The 22,559-nt window shown below is 48.3% G+C and overlaps 1 protein-coding gene and 1 long non-coding RNA gene across 3 annotated transcripts in view; one reads left to right on the top strand and one right to left on the bottom strand.

Moving 5' to 3' along the window:
• Window positions 1-6,646: 6,646 nt before the first annotated feature.
• Window positions 6,647-8,813, top strand: LOC125408246 (uncharacterized). Its single transcript, XR_007234424.3, has 3 exons — window positions 6,647-6,724; window positions 7,221-7,352; window positions 8,013-8,813. It is a non-coding gene; the product is annotated as an uncharacterized LOC125408246 (long non-coding RNA).
• A 5,299-nt stretch (window positions 8,814-14,112) lies between these two features.
• Window positions 14,113-22,559, bottom strand: part of Col5a3 (collagen type V alpha 3 chain) — a 48,502-nt gene continuing 40,055 nt past the window's right edge. For both annotated transcript variants that reach the window (XM_087905824.1, XM_087905825.1), the window contains exons 51-67: window positions 21,833-21,940; window positions 21,216-21,269; window positions 20,994-21,047; window positions 20,766-20,819; window positions 20,355-20,408; window positions 20,130-20,237; window positions 19,942-19,995; window positions 18,949-19,002; window positions 18,674-18,781; window positions 18,350-18,403; window positions 18,231-18,266; window positions 17,320-17,373; window positions 16,545-16,752; window positions 16,338-16,450; window positions 15,739-15,807; window positions 15,174-15,413; window positions 14,113-15,048 (exon numbers count right to left, since the gene is read on the bottom strand). In XM_087905824.1, the coding sequence (XP_087761950.1) occupies window positions 14,902-15,048; window positions 15,174-15,413; window positions 15,739-15,807; window positions 16,338-16,450; window positions 16,545-16,752; window positions 17,320-17,373; window positions 18,231-18,266; window positions 18,350-18,403; window positions 18,674-18,781; window positions 18,949-19,002; window positions 19,942-19,995; window positions 20,130-20,237; window positions 20,355-20,408; window positions 20,766-20,819; window positions 20,994-21,047; window positions 21,216-21,269; window positions 21,833-21,940 (1,569 nt within the window). In that variant the 3' untranslated portion in view covers window positions 14,113-14,901. The remainder of the gene's footprint in view (window positions 15,049-15,173; window positions 15,414-15,738; window positions 15,808-16,337; window positions 16,451-16,544; window positions 16,753-17,319; window positions 17,374-18,230; window positions 18,267-18,349; window positions 18,404-18,673; window positions 18,782-18,948; window positions 19,003-19,941; window positions 19,996-20,129; window positions 20,238-20,354; window positions 20,409-20,765; window positions 20,820-20,993; window positions 21,048-21,215; window positions 21,270-21,832; window positions 21,941-22,559) is intronic.

Here is a 22,559-nt window from a genome sequence, read left to right as displayed (position 1 = left end):
AAATCTAAGATCCATGGTTAACATGAGCACATGTGCTCACTTGAACAGATCACACCACAGAAGCACACTCTGGGCGCAGTCACTGGCAGGGAGTACACACACACACACACACACACACACACACACACACACACAACCATGCTAACACCCTCTGACACACAAGCAGCCGCCCCAGAGGCGTGGGAATGAGCCTGGGAGAAGGGGCAGCCAGGATGACTCAGGAGGCCTCAGCAGGGGCAGAGGAGGAAACGAAGGTGGGCGGGAGGCCAGAGCATGTGCTTCCCATCACAGGCCTGGGAATTGAGGTCGGAGCTGGCGGGACAAGCAGACCCAGTAAAGCTTCCTGGCTCTGCCAAGACAGGAAACAGAGCCCTCATCTGTGGTCACATGGAACTCGGAACTAGGCTTAGAAACAGAGCAGTTCCCACCCTGGAGGAGTCAGACTTCTGCCCCTCCTCAGCGAGAGGTTCCATGTCCATTCCCACTCCTGCAGTCCTTCAGAATGGGCTTGCCAGAGACGAAAGTGCAGTTCAGTTCGGAGAGGCTAAACTGACGCCCAAGGTCACACAGCGATAGAGGGCTGGAGTTAGGATCCCACCCCACAGGAGGATGCAATCCGGGCTCCACCCCAAGGTGGGAAGGCTTAACCCCTGCTCTGCCTGCGCTGCTGGTCTGTGGTCAGCTGGGTGTGGTGCTGCAGGGTGTCATCCCAGCACAAGCAGAAGCATAAGGATCTTGAGGCCCTGTGTAGCAGCAGCCTGGTCTACACAGCCAGACCCTGCCTAAACTACAGCAGCACAGGGTCTGTAGTTCAGTGGCTAGAGCACTCCCCTAAGACGCACCCTGGGTTCTGTCCCCAGCACCATGGGAAGCAGTGTGGTGAGCCTTGCCGTTCTCACACCTGGGAGGTGCCACCTGGGACTTGGGGAGTTAACCAGCATCCTTTTATTTTATTTGAGGGTTGGAGTTTAGACCAAGTTTCATAGATAGCTCAGGCTAGCCTTAAATTTGTCGTTGAAGTCACGTGTTACATGAGATTTTGTTAAAAACTCAAGAAAGGAAGGAGGGGGGAAGGAGAGAGGGAGGGAAGCAAGAACAAAACAAGACCGAGAACCAGAAAGGGAAGAAAGGAAGACAGGGTGGGGGCAACGGCTTTGTGGACAAGAGTATCTTAGGGAACCACACTTAAAAACAAGCCAAGTGTGATCTGATGCACTTGTAAATCCAGGACCATGGGGGATGAAGATAGGGAATCACTGGTGCTTGCTGCATTAGCTCCAAATTCAATGAGACCCTGTCTGATGGGTAGGGGTGAAGAGAGGGTCCTTGGCGTCCATCCTCCTCTGGTCTTCCTGCGTGAACAAGGACGCACACACACATACACGGTCCACATAAAATTGCAGAAAGCAAGCAGGAAACTGAGGGGGTATGAGGAGAGGAAGGAAGGATAGAAAGAACAAAACTTGATTTAAAAAAAATTAAAAATTAAAAACCACAGGTCTGGGCTGCTGTGACAGCAAGCATGAGTTAAAGGTGCCCTAGTTCTGTGTGTATCAATGTGTGCGTCCTGGTCTGATGCAGCTCTGCGTGCCCACGGGCACAATCCCCCACTGGGCAACTGCTCAAGTGCCTCCAGGTAGCAGCCCAGGTAGCCCCTTGTTGGCCTCTGCACCCTCAGCTGGGAACACTGGCTATCAGCACTTGCTGAGGAAGTGAAGTGATTAGGGCTACTGAATATGCAAATCAGTTGGGGACTTTCCCAGAAGCCACCTGGGTGCTGGCCATAATGCTGGGTAAACTGAGCTGGGCCCAGGCTGGGATTCCCTTCTTACAGCTTTGTCAATTAACCTGAAATTTACGGGGTCGAGCTGCTCATTCATTAACAAGCTCCTGGCTAATTAAAGCATCCTCATCAAGCTATAGACTAATCATCCCTTCTCTCCAAAAGGCAAGTCTAGGGGTATGGAGAGTGGAACAGCAAAACCAAGGAAGATCTGTACCCAGACCCTGGACCATGGGAATGGAGATCTGGCTCAATGGGTAGGGAGCTTGTCTAGCACACACAAGACTCAGTCCTGTTTCTGGCGCTGTATAAAACTAGACCTGGTGGCTTCCAATTGTAACCCAGTCCCCGGGAAGTAGAAACCAGAAGATCGGGAGTTCAAAGATATCCTTAGCTACATAATGAGTTTGAGATCCACCTGGGCTATATAGGACTCTATCTAGAAAGAGGGGGTGTACATGGGGCACGGCAACTTCCCATCTTTGACTCAGTTTCCTTCCCTGATCTTCTGTGGACTATAAGAATTAAAGAGAGGGCAGAAGCAAGGAGCAAATCCAGTCCCGGGACACTGGCGGATCAGGTTTGAGCCAGCGACCAGATCCAGAGTCAACGATCTGGAGGAAATACAGAGAATCATCAGGTCATATTTCAAAAACCTGTACTCCACAAAATTAGAAAACTTAAAGGAAATGGACAACTTTCTGGATAAATATCAGTTCAGTTACCAAAATTAAATAAAGACCAGATAAGAAAACTAAACAGACCTATAACTGCTGAAGAAATAGAAACAGTTATCAAAAGTCTCCCAACCAAAGAAAAAGCCCAGAACCAGATGGTTTCTGCTCAGAATTCTACAAGACTTTCAAAGAAGAACTAATACCAATACTCCTTAAATTAGTCCACACAATAGAAACAGAAGGAATACTGCCAAACTCTTTTTATGAGGCTATAATTACCCTGATACCCAAACCACAGAAAGATATTACTAAAAAAGAGAATTACAGACCATTCTCACTCATGAACATTGATGCAAAAATACTAAATAAAATACTGGCAAATCGAATCCAAGAACATATCAGAACCATCAACCACCATGATCAAGTTGGCTTCATCCTACATATACAGAGATAGTTCAACATATGAAAATCTGTCAACATAATCCACCATATAAACAAGCTGAAAAATAAAAACCACATGATCATCTCATTAGAAGCTGAAAAAGCTTTCAACAAATTACAACATCCCTTATGATAAAGGTCTTGGAGAGAGCAGGGACACAAGAAACATACCTAAAAATAATAAATTATCACACCTACTCCAATTCATTGTAATTACCTTATGACAGGTAAGATCTGAAAAACTACAAAAAATGACTGATAACATCCAGGAGTTCAATAATTGTTTTTGCTTATTATGGAAGGTATTGTGCAAGACTTACACTATTTTCCTTCCCTTTATTTGATTCTAGGAATTAGTTTTGTTTTCAATATCATCTCATTAAAAAATGGTTCAATACTACAAAGAGGGATAGCATCAATTTGACAAAATTATCTGAAAGAATTTGCGCTGTTGAAACTAAATATTGGAATCTGTTGAAAAGTTAAGTTCAAGGATGAGACATTATCTTTACTGAAAAAGTTGAAATCCTCAGTGAGGACATTAGAAGAGAACTGGACAGTAGATTCAGACTTTTAAAAGGCAGTAGTAAAGATTTGAAAAGATGGAGGAATTTATTGAAATTGATGAGCAGGGACAGACGGTACAAGGACAGTGCTTAGCCTCATCAGAACATGCCAGACCCTGGGATGACTTATACAGAGTTTCAACTACATATCCAGTAATTTCCTCAGAAAGACCATCTGGCACAAAGTACCCTAAGGTAGTCAAAGAATATGCATGGAACCAATACTTATGAGTGATCTAAAAGGAATAAAACAAGCAATAGTTTCTTATGGGCTACATCCACCTTTTGTCAGGGCAATGGTGAAAATGTGGGTTTCAGGCTTTAAGGCTACTCCATATGATTGGCTTCAACTAATCTCAGCAGTCCTAGAAAATGGACCTCAGCTGCTTTGGAAGTGTTATTGGAAAGAAGAGGTAAAAAATTTCGAGCAACAGGAGAAAACAAACAACTTGTCAAGATCAAACTCTTGGCAAAGGTCATTACTCTGATCCTCAGAAACATTGGATGATAGAAAAAACTTCTGAATTAAATCAGCCAGTATATTTCAAAGATGTGCTGACCTCACAATGGAAACAGGAGATGTGCTACATTAGGGAAGAGGTTTCACTCTTGTTTCCACAGGGGTGGATGCCATCAAAATTGATATATTCAGTTTGAAAAAGAGAAACCTCTTAAGAATGAGAAATGACGGCTCATCCACAGAGGTGGTAACCATACAGGTGGTAAGAAAACCTCATAAGGGTTGGGGCAGGGTTCTGTTCTTGTCTTTGTGGGAAAACATTCATCTTCAAAGAGTGGAGAGACCTTGGACATCTAGATGCCTAAAGACAAAAAGATAGCTATCCAGAAAGAATCAACAAGCAAAGAGAAATCTGCCTTATGATGCTGTATTATCTGCATGATAAAATTTGATTATTTGGACACATCTACATCTCTACTTAAAAATAAGAGCTAGCTTTGGAGTTGACAATGGCCATCCTTCTCTAAATCCAAGCATTTTGTTAAAATAAAAATTCAGAATTTCTGGAGAGATGGCTCAGTGGTTAAGAGCATTGCCTGCTCTTCCAAAGATCCTGAGTTCAATTCCCAGCAACCACATGGTGGCTCACAACCATCTGTAATGAGGTCTGGTGCCCTCTTCTGGCCTGCAGACATACATACAGACAGAATGTTGTATATATAATAATAAAATAAATAAATATTTTTTAAAAAATTCAGAATTTCTGCCTCATGTCAGGAGCCATCTGGTATGAGACAGAAAGAAGACAGATTTTTAAGGAAATATTTTACTTTTCTTCATGCCCATTTTGTTTATATCATATCTTTCTTTGAATATATGCCTATAAGAATAATGCTTAAGTTTTCCACAACGAACAGTAGATTTTCCTGCAGTAATCTTTGAATCTTCCAGAAAGAAGATGGGGCCCCACAACAATGACTCCACCAACAATGATGTCATGGTGCTGATAGCGCTACTATGAGACCGGGTTTTAGGTACCAGCTGTGGAAATGGTGCACCTTCAATGTTCTGGCCAGAACTTCAAATAAGAACTTCAAAACAAACAAACAAACAAACAAAAAGATTCTATCAACAACTCAGAGACCATTTGTAATAATACAAGACAGCAGTTTTGAAACTTAACCATCATTTTACTTTTACAGGATCCCATAGGAAAACATCATCCCCATGACAGCAGGAAGCAATTCTAAAAAGCGACATCCCCTCTCCCAACAAAGTTTGTCTTCATGGTTAGAGACACTATTTAGGGGTTTATTATTACTCGCATAGGGTTGAGGGTTAGGGTGGAAATTATGTAGGCCTAGAGTTCTCAGAAAAATGGAAGATTGAATGGGATAATATGTAATCTAGTGTGAACTTATTCACACTAATAATAATAGTGAATATTTGTGAGCTATTATTTATGGACAATTTACACTGGTATAATTTCTTGTATATTGATACAAGTTCAAATTATATTTGTTATTTCTGTTTACAATATTTGTACACCTATGCAAAGTTATTTTGTCATAATGTATGCATGCATGTTTCTACCTCTGTTTAAGACTTTTGTATATTGATACAATTTTAGGATATATTTGTCATATTGCATTCTATATTTCTACCTCTGATTAAGATATTTATAGATTGTTTACATTTTGATGTCATTGTCCTCCTTTACTGCACAGTTGTTTAAAGATTGTTTAATATTCTGATATGAAGTTTTAATCTTTAAGTTATATAGGTATTAAGTATTATAGGTCAATAGTCATTCATGTTTGTTATACTTTTAGTCAGACCAATTAGGTTCTTTAGATACATAGAAATGTATTCTGCATAGATAGTAACCTTCAACCACTTCAAAGATCTGTAGAACATGGCATTTAAATAACTTAGGATTCTGTTGATGTAACACACAATTGCTCCTGGCAGCATCAGTCTTTTCCTGAGAGGGTAATGGACTCCAAAGACACTCCACTTGAGGTTTGTCTTCTTGGCACAAATGGCCTTTGGGCAAGAAACTGCCCATACCTCTACCACTGACAAAGTGCCCCATGTCCGAATTGAACAAACAAGATACAAAAAAAAAAGACTGTCAAATCTTGCCAAGATACCATAAGATGGTTCTGAAATTTTTCCTGCCTCTGAAAGTCGTCTGTCAGTTGTTACTCTAGGCCTTAGCCAAAGTTGGTTGCTTCAACATTGCAAATGAGACTTTGGGTGATTGCTCAGATAGCCAGTTGCCTCTGTCATCTACTGCACATTTTGGAAGCTGCTTGATTGCACTTCCTACCTACATAAGTAATATTATCTCCCTTCTCAGGCTTTTGATGGGGTTGAAGATTAGATAATCATAGTTACCGTCCCTTACGATCTAACCAAGCTATTTCCAATACAAGATTTAGACTCCTTAGGCTAGAATGTTTATTAAAACATTTAGCATACATTCCTTGCTTAATATTGTTTATACTGGTTGTAGTTCTAACCTTATACTTAATAACTGTTCCTAGTCTATATAGTTTTGTGTTGGGTTTGGAACTCTCTTATTTAAACAAAAGGGGAGTTGCTGTGGGAGATCCTTCTGCTCCTTCAGCCAATAACCTCTAAGATACCAACCCACTTGGGCATGGTCTCTCATACTATAAATGCAGCTGTAAGGCCTGCACTCGCTCTCTTGCTTCCTGCTCTCATTTCCGGCTGCTAGACTCTATTTCTGTTCCCCATTCATGCAGAGGACTGTGATCTAGGACAGTGATCTGTAAGTTTCCCCTAAATAAATAACCCTTTATTATATGTAATTCCGAACTAGCATGGAATTATTTTGTATCCTCCGCCATCAGAGGTGGAACTCCTAAACCAAGGATGATCATAAAATCATGGTAACATGTAGCTGTAACCCAGACTTGAGAGGTTGAAGCAAGAGAATCATCAGTGCAAGATCATCATCCTCAGCAAGTATGAAGCTAGCCTGGTCTATGTGAGTTTCTGCCTTAAATAGAATAGAATATGCTGGGTGAGTGTGATGGAACATAGCTTTAATCCCAGCACTCAGAGTCAGAGGCAAGTGGATCTCTGTGAGTTCTATCTCAGCCTGGCCTAAAGAATGAGTGTAGATCAGCCAGGGCTACACAGAGAACCCCCATCTCAAAAAATAAGAAAATAAAGGCAACAACAATAAAAGCCCCAAAGAGTATGTGTGATATGTTGAGGCCAGCTGAGGTATTTAGTTTTGCTTCTTGTTTGTGTGTTGGCAGGTTTAAGTGTGTGTGTAGCACGTGTGTCCATGCACAAGTATGAAGTCCAGAGGACATTCACTGTCATTCCTCGATTCCTCATCTTGCTTTCTGTGACTGGGTCTCTCATTGCACTGGAGACTGCCAAGCAGGGTAAGCTGGCTGGCCATCAAGTCCCAGGGATCCATCTGTCTCTACCTCCTCGGCTCTGAGGTTACAAGCACACGCCACCATGTCTGGCTGTTTCTCACCTGACTTCTGGAAATCCAGTGGAGTTTCTCATGCTTGTAATCCAAGCACTGTACTGACTAAGCTAGGACTTGAACTGCTTACTGTTGTATTGAGATAGGATCTCATGGAGCTAGGGCTGGACCCAAACCAAATGTGTAACTGAGGATTATATTGGAGTCCTGATCTTCCTGCCTCCCTCCACCACCCAGGTGCTGGGATAACAAGCAAGTTCCAGGACATCTGGTTCATCCCATACTGAGGACAGAACCAGATCTTCATGCATGCTAGGCAAGTTCTTTGCCAGCTGAGTCCTGGCTCCAGAAATTTTCTTATCATTATTCCCTAAACAATGACTATTCAAACAACATTTACACTGTCTCGGGTATTATAAGGCATGATTTATTCATCTGCATTTATTTACTTCTGGTGCTGGGAATGAAACCCAGAGTCTTACATATGGCAGGCAGGTAAGTGCTCTACCGTGGAGCCACGCCCCCACCCCTCATTGTGGGGTGGGAAATTCAAGATAGAGGCTCTGTCCATGAGTCTGCTCCTAACCCTTAAAAAAATATTCTTTTTTAGGATTGAAGAGATGACCCATCAGTTAAGAGCACCAACTTTTCTTCCAAAGGACCTGGATTTATTTCTCAGCACCCACATGGTGGCATACAACCACCTCCAGCTCCAGTCCCAGGGGATCAGTCACCCTCTTCTGGCCTGATGTGGGCACTGCATGAACATGGTATGCAGATACACAAGCAGTTTAAACACCCCTGGCCTGAGCATGCATGAGTGCAGGCACACGCACACACACACACACACACACACACACACACACACACACACACACTTAATGTTTTTTGAGACAGAATCTCATTATATATCTCAGCTAACCTGGAACTCACTATAATGACTCATTTATAGCTTTTAACTCAGAGATCCACCTGCCTCTACCTCCCAAGTGCTAGAATTAAAGGCATGAACCACCACCGCCTGGCTGCCAACAAAAGTTTTAATTGCACCTTCTCAATTGTGGTTTGTGTGGGTTTACATAAGTGAGGAGGGCCGAGGACAACTTGCAGGAACAGCTTCTCTCCTTCCAGCAAGTGTGCTCCAGAGATTGAGCTCAGCAGCAAGCATTTACCCACAGTCTCTCCGGCCCTTTAACTGATGGATATAAAACGTCCGGCAGAGGTGGGTCTTTGGCGACAGAGCATAGCGAGGCTTTCTAGGGATGGAGAATAAGCAGCTGCTTGTTGGTACAGGATTTTTTTCTGGGGTGATGTGAATATCCTAAAATTGTGGTGATGGGAGGACAAGTCTGGTTTTACTAAAAGCCACTTGATTGTATACCTTAAACAAGTAAATTACATGCTATGTAAATTACAGCTCGAAAAGGCTGTTTGTTTGTTTGTTTGTTTTAATATCTAACCCTTAAGTCCCTCCAAACCCACCTTCATCTCAGCAGGCTCTATACTGAGTCCCGAGCTGCCCACACTATCCCAAGTCCCTGCAAGGAGATCAGTCTCTGTCACTGAGGTAGTACGTGCGATGTGGCCCAGACTGATGTCAAAATCGTAATCCTCCTGCCTTGGTCTCTCTAACAGGCCCTCAGACCTCAGCACAACTAATGACATGTTACAGGCATCATTCTGACCTTAAAACCCAGCTTGTATACTTGACAAGATAGGAGCAAAGACCTAGCCCATAAAAGACCTGGACCATAGTCTCAGGAACCTAAATGCACGAACCTTGCTTTCTGGCTTTTGTAGTTCTGCGTCTCGCTAACGGTACTTGATAGCTCAAGTGTGTCAACCACGATGTGGATTTTGTGTGTAGAAAAACAACAACAAAAAACCAAAACTGTGAGGATCCAGGCCATGTGAGTTTGGAAAGTTACCAGTGCAGCTGCCTCCAGCGCTGTGTGGCTGGGTTGTGAATTCCACTTGTGTGGGGTGTGTGTGTGTGTAGGACAAAGGACAACCCTGTGGAGTCAGTACTCTCTTCCCACCTCTGTGTGGTCCCAGGAATCAAGCTCAGGTTCTGAGCTTGCAGTATGTTAAGTGCCTTTGCCAGCTGATCCGTCTCCCGATTCTACTCTTTCCCACCTGCCACTCCGCCTACAACTCGAGCCCCCCCACCCCAGTCCACAGCCACAGGCTCACTCAATGTAGAGGAAGTCAATTTCCAACTCCAATCATCTCTCATTTGCACTTTTGTTTGTTTTTTGTTTTTTGAGACAGCGTTTCTCTGTGTTGCTCTGACTGTCCTGGAACTCACTCCGTAGACCAGGCTGGCCTCAAACTCAGAGATCCCCTGCCTCTGCCTCCTGAGTGCTTGGATTAAAGGCGTGAGCCACCACCACCTGGCACCCTTTTTTTTTTTTTTTTTGAGGTCATAGATTTGAAACCCAGAACCTTCCACATGCTGGGTAAGCTGCAGCCTTGCCCTCGGTTTCAGGTGAATTCATCCAGCCGCTGGCTTCCAACCTCAACTCATAGCAAACTTCAACTCCTCGTTCAGTTCTTTCCTTTCCAGACTCTCCCCGAACTGTCACTCAAATCTTACACTGTGCATTTCGCCTCCCGCTATCACCGTCTCCAATGGGAACCTCTGGATCATCCTCCCAGATAAGCTAGAGACCTGAAGGCCAACACGGGGGACTGGGACTGTTGCAGTGCTGGCCCAGCAGGCATGAGGGTCCATTCGCAGCAGAGTGTTACCCAGCCATGGAGGTACATGCCTGTGACCCCAGCCCTGGGGAGGTGGAGACAGAGAGATCGGGGTTCAAGGTCATCCTTGGCTGTATTAATGATTTCAAAACAGTCTAGGCTACATAACTGTCTTTGAAGAAAAAAAAAGACAGAGAATATTTTATTTTGTTTGTTTATTGGTATTTATTGAGCTCTACATTTTCCTCTGCTCTCCTCCCTGCCTCTCCCTCTTCATTCCTCCCCCAAGGTCCCCATGCTCTCAATTTACTCAGGAGAGCTTGTCTTTTTCTACTACTTCCCATGTAGATTAGATCTATGTAAGTCTCTCTTAGTGTCTGTATTGTTGTCTAAGTTCTCTGGGATTGTGGTTTGTAGGCTGGCTTTCTTTGTTTTATGTTTAAAAACCACCTATGAGTGATAATTGTCTTTCTGTGACTGAATTACCTTACTCAAAATAATGTTTTCTAGCTCCATCCATTTTCCTGCAAAATTCAAGCTGTTGTCATTTTTTTCTGCTGTGTAGTGCTCCATTGTGTAAATGTACCACATTTTTCTTATCCATTCTTCAATAGAGGGGCATTTAGGTTGTTTCCAGGTTCTGGCTATGACAAACAATGCTGCTATGAACATAGTTGAGCACATGTCCTTGTGGCACGATTGAGCATCCTTTGAATATATACCCAAAAGTGGTATTACTGGGTCTTGATGAAGATTGTTTCCTAATTTTCTAAGCAATCGCCACACTGACATCCAAAGGGGTTGGACCAGCTTGCATTCCCACCAGCAATGCAGAAGAGTTCCCTTTTCCCTACAACCTCTCTAGCATAAGTTGTCATCAGTATTTTTGATCTTGGCCATTCTTACAGGTGTAAGATGGAATCTCAGAGTTGTTTTGATTTGCATTTCTCTGATGACTAAGGATGCTGAACATTTCCTTAAGTGTCTTTCAACCATTTTAGATTACTCTGTTGAGAGTTCTCTGTTTAGGTCTGTACTCCATTTTTTTATTGGATTATGTGATCTTTTGGTGTCCAATTTCTTGAGTTCTTTGTCTATTTTGGAGATCAGACCTCTGTCTGATGTGAAGATCTTTTCCCATTCTGTAGGCTGTCATTTTGTCTTGTTGATCATGTCCTTTGCTTTACAGTTTCAGGAGGTCCCATTTATTAATTGTTTCTCTCGGTGTCTGTGCTGCTGGGGTTATATTTAGGAAGTGGTTTCCTGTGCCAATGCGTTCAAGTGTACTTCCCATTTTCTCTTCTATAAGGTTCAGTGTGGCTGGCTTTATGTTGAGGAAGAGAGGATATTTTCAACTTCTACAGTTGGTCCCTGGATGTTTGGATCTTTGTTTTGTTTTGTTTTTGGCTCTTTGAGAGGGTCTCTCTATGTAGCCCTCCTGGAACTTGTTCCATAGACCAGGCAGACCTCAAACTCAGAGATCCTCCTGCATCACCATCCCTGGCCTGGTTTAAATCTTACAGTTTTATTTTTACATTTATTTATTAGAAGGAAAGGGATACATGCCCATGGAGGTCAGAGGGCAACTTGCAGGAGTTGGTTCTCCTTCCACATGTGATTTCTGGGGACTGAACTCAGGCACCAGCACCAATGGCAGCTCTTTAGCTGCTAAGCCATCCTGCCAGCCCCATGGTTTGAATCTTAAATATCCCCTGAAGCAAGCCAGGAATGGTGGCCCAGGCCTCTAATCCCAGCACTCAGAAGGTGGGTGTCTGTGAGTGCGAGGCCAGCCTGGTCTACAAATTGAGTTCCAGGACAGCCAGGACTGTTATACAGAGAAAGCCTGTCTTGCAACACCCCCCACATACACAAAAAGAAAGGTCTCCCAGGGCTGAAGAGATGGCTCAGTGGTTAAGAGCACTGACTACTCTTCCAGAGGTCCTGAGTTCAATTCCCAGCAACCACGTGGTGGCTCACAACCACCTATAATGAGATCTGGTGCCCTCTTCTGGCCTACAGAAAGGATACTGTGTAAACAAATAAGTAAATCTTCTTTAAAAAAAAGAGAGAGAAAAAAAAAAAGAAAGGTCTCCCAACAAAGTCCAGGTGGGGCTTGTGAAGGAATTGGGTCTTTGGGGGAACCCTTGGGAGGGTCCCAAAAATCTGTCATCTTCCTTCCCCTCATGCTCTCTGACTCCTATGAGGTGAGTAGCTGTACCCCACCGTGTGTTCCCATCATGAGCTCCCCACCATGCTCCCACCATGTGCTCCCCCATGTGCTCCACCGTGTGCTCCCTCATGCGCTCCTCCGTGTGTCCCCATCATGTACTTCCCACCAGGTCCCCCACCATGTGCCCCCTACTATGTCTCTCTGCCTCACCTCAGATCCAAAGTACTGGGGCCATCCGCATAGACCAAGAAGCTCCCAAAGCACAGGCTTAAACCCACCTCCTCCATTTGTCCACCTCAGACTGAAAGCCAACTAGCCTGGATCCATGGTTAACAGGCCCATGGCTCTATGATGCATGACATTCAGAAGACATTCCTAAATAATTAAGACAGGTGTCCAAGGACTGGGGAGATTGCTTGGTAAAGTGCTTGTTTCACGAGTACACAGACCTCAGCTCAGAACCAGAACCAAGGTGAAAAAGCCAAGTGTGGTGGTGTGTGTTTGTAATACTAGTGACAGGAGCAGACACAGGCCAGCCAGGCTAAGCTGCTTGGCAAATGTTAGGCCAGTAAGAGACTTTGTCTTAAAAACTGAGGGGGGAGGGTAGAGGGACAAGGAAGGGAGAGACAAGGAGAGAGAGAGAGAAAGAGAGAGGAAGGAAGGAAGGAAGGGGGAAAGAGTAAGTTAGTTAAAGCCAGAGATGGCTTAGCAGTTGTGGTGTTGGCACCAAGTCTGAGGACCCAAATTCAATCTCTGGAACCCATTTAGTGGAAAGTCCCATCTGGAACTCATGCACGTTGTCCTCTGTCCTCCACACACACACTTACACATACACACACACACATGTGCTCTGTCCTCCACACACACACACACACACGTGCTCTGTCCTCCACACACACACATACACACGCGTGCTCTGTCCTCCACACACACACATACACACGCGTGCTCTGTCCTCCACACACACACACATACACACACACACACACACACGTGCTCTGTCCTCCACACACACACTTACACATACACACACACACATGTGCTCTGTCCTCCACACACACACACACACGCGTGCTCTGTCCTCCACACACACACACATACACACACACACACATGTGCTCTGTCCTCCACACACACACACGCGTGCTCTGTCCTCCACACACACACACACACACGTGCTCTGTCCTCCACACACACACACGTGCTCTGTCCTCCACACACACACGTGCTCTGTCCTCCACACACACACACACACGTGCTCTGTCCTCCACACACACACGTGCTCTGTCCTCCACACACACACACGTGCTCTGTCCTCCACACACACACACGTGCTCTGTCCTCCACACACACACGTGCTCTGTCCTACACACACACACATGTGCTCTGTCCTCCACACACACACACACACACACACACACACACACACACACGTGCTCTGTCCTCCACACACACATGTGCTCTGTCCTACACACACACACACACACACACACACACGTGCTCTGTCCTCCACACACACACACACACACACACACACACGTGCTCTGTCCTCCACACACACATGTGCTCTGTCCTACACACACACACACACACACACACACACACACGTGCTCTGTCCTCCACACACACACGTGCTCTGTCCTCCACACACACATGTGATCTGTCCTCCACACACACATGTGCTCTGTCCTCCACACACACATATGCTCTGTCCTACACACACACACACACACACACACACACACATGCTTTGATCTCCACACACATGTTGTGACATGATACCACCACCCCAATAAGTGAAACTTTTTAAAGCAAAAAAAGAAAAGAAAAAAAAAAAGAGCACAGTTTCTTGGTTTATTCTTGAGATGCCAATCTGCCCTGTGACCTGGGGAGGAGGGGTGCATAGTGGGTGAGGGAGGGTAGAGATCCTTCTGGAATCTCTCATCGTATCCCAGACTTCCTTCACAAGGAAGCAGATTAAATAGACCACAAACCACTCACTCCCCTTCTCATACAGTTCCCAGTTATGAACAGGCCAGCACCATATAGGATCCTGATTTGTGCCCAACATCTTGGTCCCCACAAGGCTTGGGGGCATAGGAGTGGGGCAGGGTGGGGAGAGGAGAGTGTGCAGAGCTTCGTCAAGGGAGCAGAAGGCAGGTACATCTCAGGGGAGGGAAGTCCCACTCTGATCCTGCTTTACCTCCTACTCCAGAAAGAATGGGAATGAACGGGAAGGGTCCCAGCCAGGGATCGGGAGGTAGCCAGTGCTTCACTATGGGAAGGGATAGCACCAAGAGGTATGGCGGGCACTGATGAGAGGCGGGGTGGAGAGGCAGGCGAGCGACTTTCATCAGCTCTGAGTTAAAGCTCACTGCACTGAAGTATGGGGAGGCGGTGGGTGGGTGAGGGGAAAGAGCCAGCATACAGCTGGTTATGCCACCTGGATGAACAGGAGGGAGCTGGGCTCGCCACCCTCTCCCCTCCCCCCAAAAGGGAGAAAGACCAGACAGAGACGCACGACCCTGGATCCAGAGTCCCTGGTGATAAATAGAATGAACGGCCTCAAAGCCTCAGCACCAAGTAGCCCCACGTGGGCTCCCTTCAGCTTCCTTCCCACCTCAAAAGCTCAGCTCCTAAAGCAGATGGGGCCAAGTTCAAACCCAAACTTCTGGTTCGTCTGGCCAAAGTCAATGGCAGCCACATCCCACAGAGGCAGAAAACCCACACGAGAAGAGCTGAATTCAAAGAGGGTCTTCGCCTGTCCCTTCCGGAGCTGGCCAGGAGAGGGCATGGAGGGTGAGAGTTAGAGCAAGATTGGGTGGAGATCTCCCCACTCCACCCTAGCGCCCCCAGCCCCCTCCCCCAGTGAGCCCCCTCACCCCGGCTCCATGGCCTTACCCGGCAGCCGTCATGGGAGACCTTGACCGTAGCTGCTTCTGTCTGATTGAAGGACAATTCTTCCCAATTGGTCCCTTGGAAGCGGATGGAGCGTCCGTAGTCACCAGCAGCTTCGTCCAGCCAGGCCACTGAGTTCTGGCAGGAGTAAGTGAACCTCTGGTGGGCCGCAGCACTCAGCAGCTTCAGGAAGGTCAACTGAACCACATTCACCGGGGAGCCATCGGCATCCACGTAGGAGAACTACAGTGGGGCAAAGTAGAGTGAGGGGCTCCTTCAGCGCACACTCCTGCCGAGGAACGCACCTCCCAGACCAGTCTACTGGGGCACTGCACTTCTACCAAGTCTCAAGTAGCCCAAACTGGTCTTGAATTCCTGATGTAGCTGAGGATGACCTTGAATTCCTGAAGTTCTGGTTTACAGAGTACTAGCAATGGAGTCCAGGGCTTTGTGGGTAAGTGCATGGCCTTATCCATCTGCTGTCTTTATCTCACCTCCCACCTCAAATTCCCACACCAGTTCCCCCAAATTCTCACGTCACCCTTCAAGCCAGCCTCTGGCAACCCACCTTCTTCCCTCGGCGGAAGGTGCTGTACCAGTCTCCAGGCTTCTCTCTGGACCAGGAGGCCAGTTTCACCTAAGGGAGGATGGAAAGGTCATTGGGCACCAACCCGAGCCCCCTCTGCTTCCTCATACTGGACATCATGGATCACGGATGCCATAGGCAATGCCCACAATAAGGACACAGCAAGGGAGCTGGAGGATGGGTCCACAGCTCCACAGCTCCCTCACTACCAACCCATTCTCTGGGGGCAGAACCCAGGGCCCTGCCCATGCTCAAGTAGAGGGGACAGAAGGCTTGGTACTGCTGGGGAGTGGAGCCCGGGCCTGCGCATGCTCTCTAAGCTTCGGAGATGAAGCCGACCCTCCCCACCTCTGTGCATGCTTGGCAAGCACTGGGGCTGGAACCCAGCAGCTCACGAATGCTGGCCAAGTACTCTAATGCTGAACAGCTCCCTTGCCTTGAGGTTTGGATTAAGGTCCTCTACTGCAGGTATTATTTGACACAGTCAGGGGGACATGCGACATTTGAAGGCAGGATAAGGTCCCACAAGTGGCCAAAGGTGGAGGAGGTGAGAGAGAGACAGGATGGTTTCTGTCACTCACCGTCTCAAACTTCTTGTCTGGATAGAGACAGGTCTCACCTCCCGCAGTGAAGTTGCAGAAAACCTTGAAGGCATCCTGTGAGCAGCCCTGATTGGGGTCAATCCAGTAGCCTCCTGCCGTGGAGCCAGACCCACGCATCAGTGGATATGAATGCTGAAACGCTTGCCCTTCCCGGGGAGGGGACGGGGGGGGGGGACTAGACCTCACCATCTGGCAGGTGTGGGTGGTTGCGGTGAAGTTCATGGCATATGAGGCCTGGGTGCTCAGCGGTGCCAGGAGGTCGCTGCAGCTGCTCCAGCTCCAAGCTCAGTGAATTGAGAGAGGCCACCACCTCCTCCAGGCCACCTTCTGGGGTATCTGGGGTGTCTGACACTGAGCGGCGCCTTCGCAGGCCGTGTCGCTCTGCAGGGGGACCCTGGACCCACGAGGGAGTGGGAATGGAGGAGAGTAAGAATCAGAAAATGGGTAGAGAAGATAGACATGGGAGGCAGAGGGATTCAGAAGAGGATATGGGGGCAAGAAGAGGGGAGGATGAGGGAAGGATGGGGAGGACGGGGGGAGCAGCAGAGAATGAAAGAAGTGAAATAGATGTTGAGACAGAGATGGGTAAAAAAAAAATGGAGGTGCAGGGAGGGAGAGGTGGGATGGAGCAGACCCGAGGGAGAAAAGCCCAGGTCAGAGCCCCACAAATGGCCCCACCAGGACTGCCTCAACCCCCAAGCCCAGACTATCTTTGAAGGTCTCTTCTGGGTATATGTTTGTTTTGAGACAGGGTCTCATGTCCCCCAGGCTGGCCTCAAACTCACTATAGCTGACAACAGTGAACTCCTGATCCTCCTGTCTCCACCCCAGTGCTGGACCAGCAGGTGTGCACACCGCCCACCACTCCTCCCAAGACTTTCAAGTAACGCTGGACTGGGTTCCAGGGCACCCATTAGAAACACCCCAAGCCCAATTTCTCTTCCAGATTCTGGGAACTCACCGGAGGGCCAGGAGGACCCGCTGCTCCAGTGTCTCCACGAGGACCAATAGATCCCTATGGGAGAGACCACTTTGGAATGAATCCTGTCTATCTATGGAGACCTGGTTCTGTCAACATGAATACATGCATGGGCAACGTGCACACATACACAGAGAAACACGTGCACACATATACATCTGAATACATGGGTTCATTTGCACACTAGTGTATGCATACTAGTGCACACATACACACTTATATACACATGCATGCATATACAACTGTGCATACACCCATGTAGACATGTAGACATGCATATGCATTACATTCCTCTAGAAGACCCCCAAGCACATAGACATAGCCTCCCACATTAAACTCCCTGCTATAGTCCCCCCAGTTTCCCCCACACAGTCCCCTTCAATCTTGACCCACACCCCCCGCCGCTTTTTTTTTTCCTGAGACAGGGTTTCTCAGTAGCTATGGAGCCTGTACTGGAACTCGCTCTGTAGCCCAGGCTGGCCTCAAGCTCACAGAGATCCGCCTGCCTCTGCTTCCTGAGTGCTAAGATTAAAGGCATCACCACACATTCCCCCTTTAAACTAGGCCCCTTGAACGTTTTTCTCCCCGTCTAGAGCAGAGTACACATATGTACACATGTGTGCATACATTTGCATATATGCATACACACCCTTGTCCTGCACTAAACCTAAGCTGTGTGTTCCCTTCCCTTGTCTCTGAAATTAACACACAGCATCTCCTGCAAGCCACAAGTCAGCTTCTTCCTTTCACAGAACCTCAGACTCCCAGAATGCAACAGTAGGGGCTGAACATAGGATGAGCAAGCCACTGAACAGAGGAAGGGGGCAGGGAGGGTGAGGTGGAGGGGGGCGGGGAGCTGGGACATGGAGACCCAGAGGTGCAGTGTCACTCACCGGGGACCCCTTGGAGCCCTTCTGTCCCGGAGGGCCCTGTGGGAAGAGGTAGGGAATGCTGAGGTCCCAACCCCATCCATCACGGTGGCCCCTCCCCCCCACCAATACCCCACACTCACCACCACACCTGGGGAACCAGGATGACCTAATGAGCCAACCGGACCAGGAAGACCCTGGAAAAGGGATACTGGGGTCAGCCTTAATGGGGTTCATCCCTATTACCCAGATATCTTTCTATCCCCTCAAAAGAATGTCTCAAGTCATACACAGACCCCCCCCAACTCTTCTAAAAGGTCCTCAGTACCCAGACATAGCTTCCTACATGACAGTCCCAGTTAGAGGCTCCCAACCCCCCAAGCACAGCCCCCCATTTCATGTCCCCCACCCTTCAAACCACTCCCTTTGAACATTTTGTCTCTGCCCAGGGCAGGGCACACACTCACAATGTCTCCCTGGGGGCCTGGAGGGCCCTGCACTCCTGGCAACCCCTGATCGCCTTTCTCACCGGCCTCCCCTGAAGGACCAACAAGGCCTATTAGCCCAATGTGGCCCTGAAAGAGAAAGGTACACCATGCGGACATGTTGGGAAGTTTTTCTCCTGGAGCCTTGGAAGGGATGAGTTGGGGAGCTGTGAATGCCCAGTTCTCCCAGTCCTCTGGCCAGAGCAGGAGGTGAAGGTGAGGGAGATGTGGGGAACAGCAGAAGGAGCCAGGCTTACCTTTTCCCCCTTGAGGCCAGCATCTCCCTTCAGCCCTGGGAGGCCAGGGGGGCCCTGGGAAAAGATGAGGTTCAGCTTGAGATTCCTTGAAAACTTGGGATGGGAAGGCACACCAGGGAGCCACCTGGCTTTCAAATTCAAGTGATCAGGGCTGCAACCATGGGTCAGTCAGAAGATGGGAGGGGCAGTGAGAAACATGGGAGTGGAGGGAGGATGGCTGGGAATGCCAGGGGTCAAGATCAGCAGGAGTGGTCAGTGGAGGGCACCAAGTGGGGAGGGGGTTCAGTGGAGAGCACCAAGGGGGGGGTCACGTGAGGAGCACCAAGGGGGATCAATGGAGGACACCAAGGGGAGGGTCAGTGAGGAGCACCATGGGGGGGTCAGTGGAGAGCACCAAGGAGAGGGTCAGTGGGGAGCACCATGGGGGGGTCAGTGGGGAGCACCATGGGGGGGTCAGTGGAGAGCACCAAGGGGAGGGTCAGTGAGGAGCACCATGGGGGGTCAGTGGAGAGCACCAAGGAGAGGGTCAGTGGGGAGCACCATGGGGGGGTCAGTGGGGAGCACCATGGGGGGGTCAGTGGAGAGCACCAAGGGGAGGGTCAGTGAGGAGCACCAAGGGGGATCAATGGAGGACACCAAGGGGAGGGTCAGTGGGGAGCACCATGGGGGGGTCAGTGGGGAGCACCATGGGGGGTCAGTGGAGAGCACCAAGGGGAGGGTCAGTGGGGAGCACCAAGGGGAGGGTCAGTGGGGAGCACCAAGGGGAGGGTCAGTGGGGAGCACCAAGGGGGGGTTGTTGTAAGGGGTGAGTACAGAGCAGTGGTGTGAAGGCCTGGTGTATGCAGTCAGTTAGAATGGTAGTCAGTATGGACAGATGGATGCAGTGAGGGGATCGCCTGTACCATCAGCACTACTGACTACTCAGTGTCTCTCCATGACTAGTGTGGCTTTCAGAGCTGTGATCACAAGGAACAAGGATAGAGAGTCCCTTACCAGGGGCCCTGGAGGGCCGATCAGCCCAGGAGGTCCCAGGAGGCCTGGTTCACCCTGAGGAGGAGACAGAGCAGGGTGTCCAGTGTGAACATTTCATAATCCCCCCAGGGTTGGCTCCTCAGCTGGGATGAAGCCCTAAGCCACAAGCCCTGTCCCTGCTGTCCCCTCCCCATTTTTACACTGCTTACCACAGGACCAGGGATCCCTGGAAGACCATCAGGCCCAAGCCGTCCAGGCGGCCCTCGAGCCCCAGTGGGGCCTGTCTTGCCTGGGGGCCCATCAGGACCAGCATCTCCCTGAAATGGATGGGGTGGGGAAGGCAGTCTCAGGGGACTGCCTGCTGCCGGCTGGAGCCTCACAGGGGAGTGCTTCTGGTCAGGCAGCATGAGGACCCTTCCCAAGGGGGTACTCACTTTGGCTCCTTTCTCTCCCTCTTTGCCTTCTGGACCCATGCGGCCGGGGGAACCCTGAGGAAGGAAAATGTGAGGGTCGGTGTGGAACCCCAGATTTATATTAAGAGTGGGTGTGTGGGCTGGCTAGTTGGCAAGGCAGGTAAAGACATTGCCTGAGACTCACATGGTAGAAGGAGAGAATGGACTCCCATAAACTATCCTCAGACTCCACATATAACTTTGTGGCACATACACACACACACACACACACACACACACACACACACACACACTAAATACCAAGTAAGTAAGTAAATTAATTAATATAGCTCCAAAATTTATAAGAATGGGGTATGTGTGGAGAGAGGGGGGTTCTCGCACAGCCTAACATGAGGTTGATGTGAGACCCGTGGGCAGTAGATCATTGCTTACCCTCTTACCAGGGAGCCCACGGGCTCCAGGCTCCCCTGAAGCTCCAGGTGGCCCCTGTCCAGTCAAGAGAAGGCACAACATCAACTCATAGCTCATAGCAGTTCCACAGACACCGTCCAGCATCACCCACCTCCCTGCCCTAACCACTCACAACCATGGGGCCCACAGACGCCCTAGGCACCTCACTCTCTCATCACCAGATCTATACCATCCCAAATTCCCACTCACCGGTGCCCCAACATCACCAGCATCTCCCTTCTCCCCTGGGGGGCCATCCATTCCCTAAGGAGGGGAGACAGTGGGAGAGTCTTGGGGTAGATGTAGTCGAGGTGGGACTAAGAGAGGCAACTGGTCATTCGTGCCTCTAAGCTTGTCCAGGTTTATTGGGGATGGGGTAGATGGAGACACATTTAGGGAACATATTGGGCTGCGGGGAGAACTTTCACCCACCGGAACTCCAGGATCTCCTGGGGGCCCTAGATCTCCAGGGAGTCCTGTGGGACCCTAGAATAGAAGATGCTTACTGATCACATCTCAGAATGAGCAAGGAGTCCTTCCTTCACCCCCCAGGTGATGTCCCCAGAGTAGCTGCAGGGGACATGTTACAAACAAACCACGAAATGAAGGCAGTAAAGTGTTTGCTGCATGCATAAGAGAAGAGGTGTGGGACCAGCGGAAGGTCTCTGCTTCTCCACTATATTTCCATACTTCATTCATTCATTCATTCATTCGTTCATTCATTGTTTTATCTACTCATTCAGCCTTTATATAGGAAGAGGAGTTGCTGCCAAGATGGCCCAGTATTTGACAGCATCAGCCGCTCTCCAGAGGAACAGGGTTCCATTCCCAGCACCCACAGGTTGGCTCACACCCAGCAACAACCTCTTCTGACCTGTACAAACATGGTGCACAGACATACATGTAGGCAAAACTCCCATACACATAAAATGTTTCGAAAAAGAAAAATTAAAAACAAGTAGAAGAGAAGAGACGTCGGCCTATCTTTGGGATAAGGCTTTAACATACTAAGGCCTCACAGCCTCTGTTCTGTCTCCTCCAGGACTTACCATGCTCCCCTTAGCGCCGTCCTCTCCAGGGGGTCCCTTCTTGCCTGGAGGTCCAGCAGCCCCTGATGGGCCTGAATCCCCCTTTTCGCCTATTTCGCCTTTGGGCCCCTTTGTAGAAGCAAAAGTCAGAAGTGAAAGGTCAGAGTGGCATGGTCTCTTCAGGGAGCAATGATGAGCGCACCTTGGATAAGGACAGGACACCTGCCTTGGAAGCCCAATGACCTGGGTTCAATCCCCAGAACCCACAGTAGAAGAGAACTGACCTCCACATATGTGTTACACTCTCACACAGTAATAAATAGAATATAGATATTTTTAAAGATTAGCAGGGCTGGAAGGTGTCCCAATCATTAAGAGCACATACTACTATTGTAGAGGACCCAAAATTAGCTCCTAGCACCCACATCCGGGAGCTCCAGCTGCAGGGGAATCTGATACCAGAGAGCTAGAACTACCTGAGTCAGGGACGGTGACCTGGTCAGCCATTGGTCTGTCCTAGTCCCTGTGCTGCCCCTGGGTGCTAACATAATGGTCCCCCTTTGGGCAACTTTTCCCCAATTCAAGGCATGTCACTTGGATTTAAGTCCCTAGCTGTCTCCTCAGGCCTGCACCCTTGTGCAGTGGGCAATTTATGGGACTGTACATAGATCCCTGAGATCTTCTGGGAGTGGGGGGGACGTCTTTTACCAAGATAACCAGAGATGTCTGGGACCGGGGTGCTCTAAGA

The sequence above is a fragment of the Myodes glareolus genome, chromosome 4 (genome assembly GCF_982192425.1).
Source record: "Myodes glareolus chromosome 4, mMyoGla1.1, whole genome shotgun sequence".
In the NCBI taxonomy this organism is placed as follows: Eukaryota; Metazoa; Chordata; class Mammalia; order Rodentia; family Cricetidae; genus Myodes; species Myodes glareolus.
This window is presented reverse-complemented; position numbering and strand designations above follow the sequence as displayed.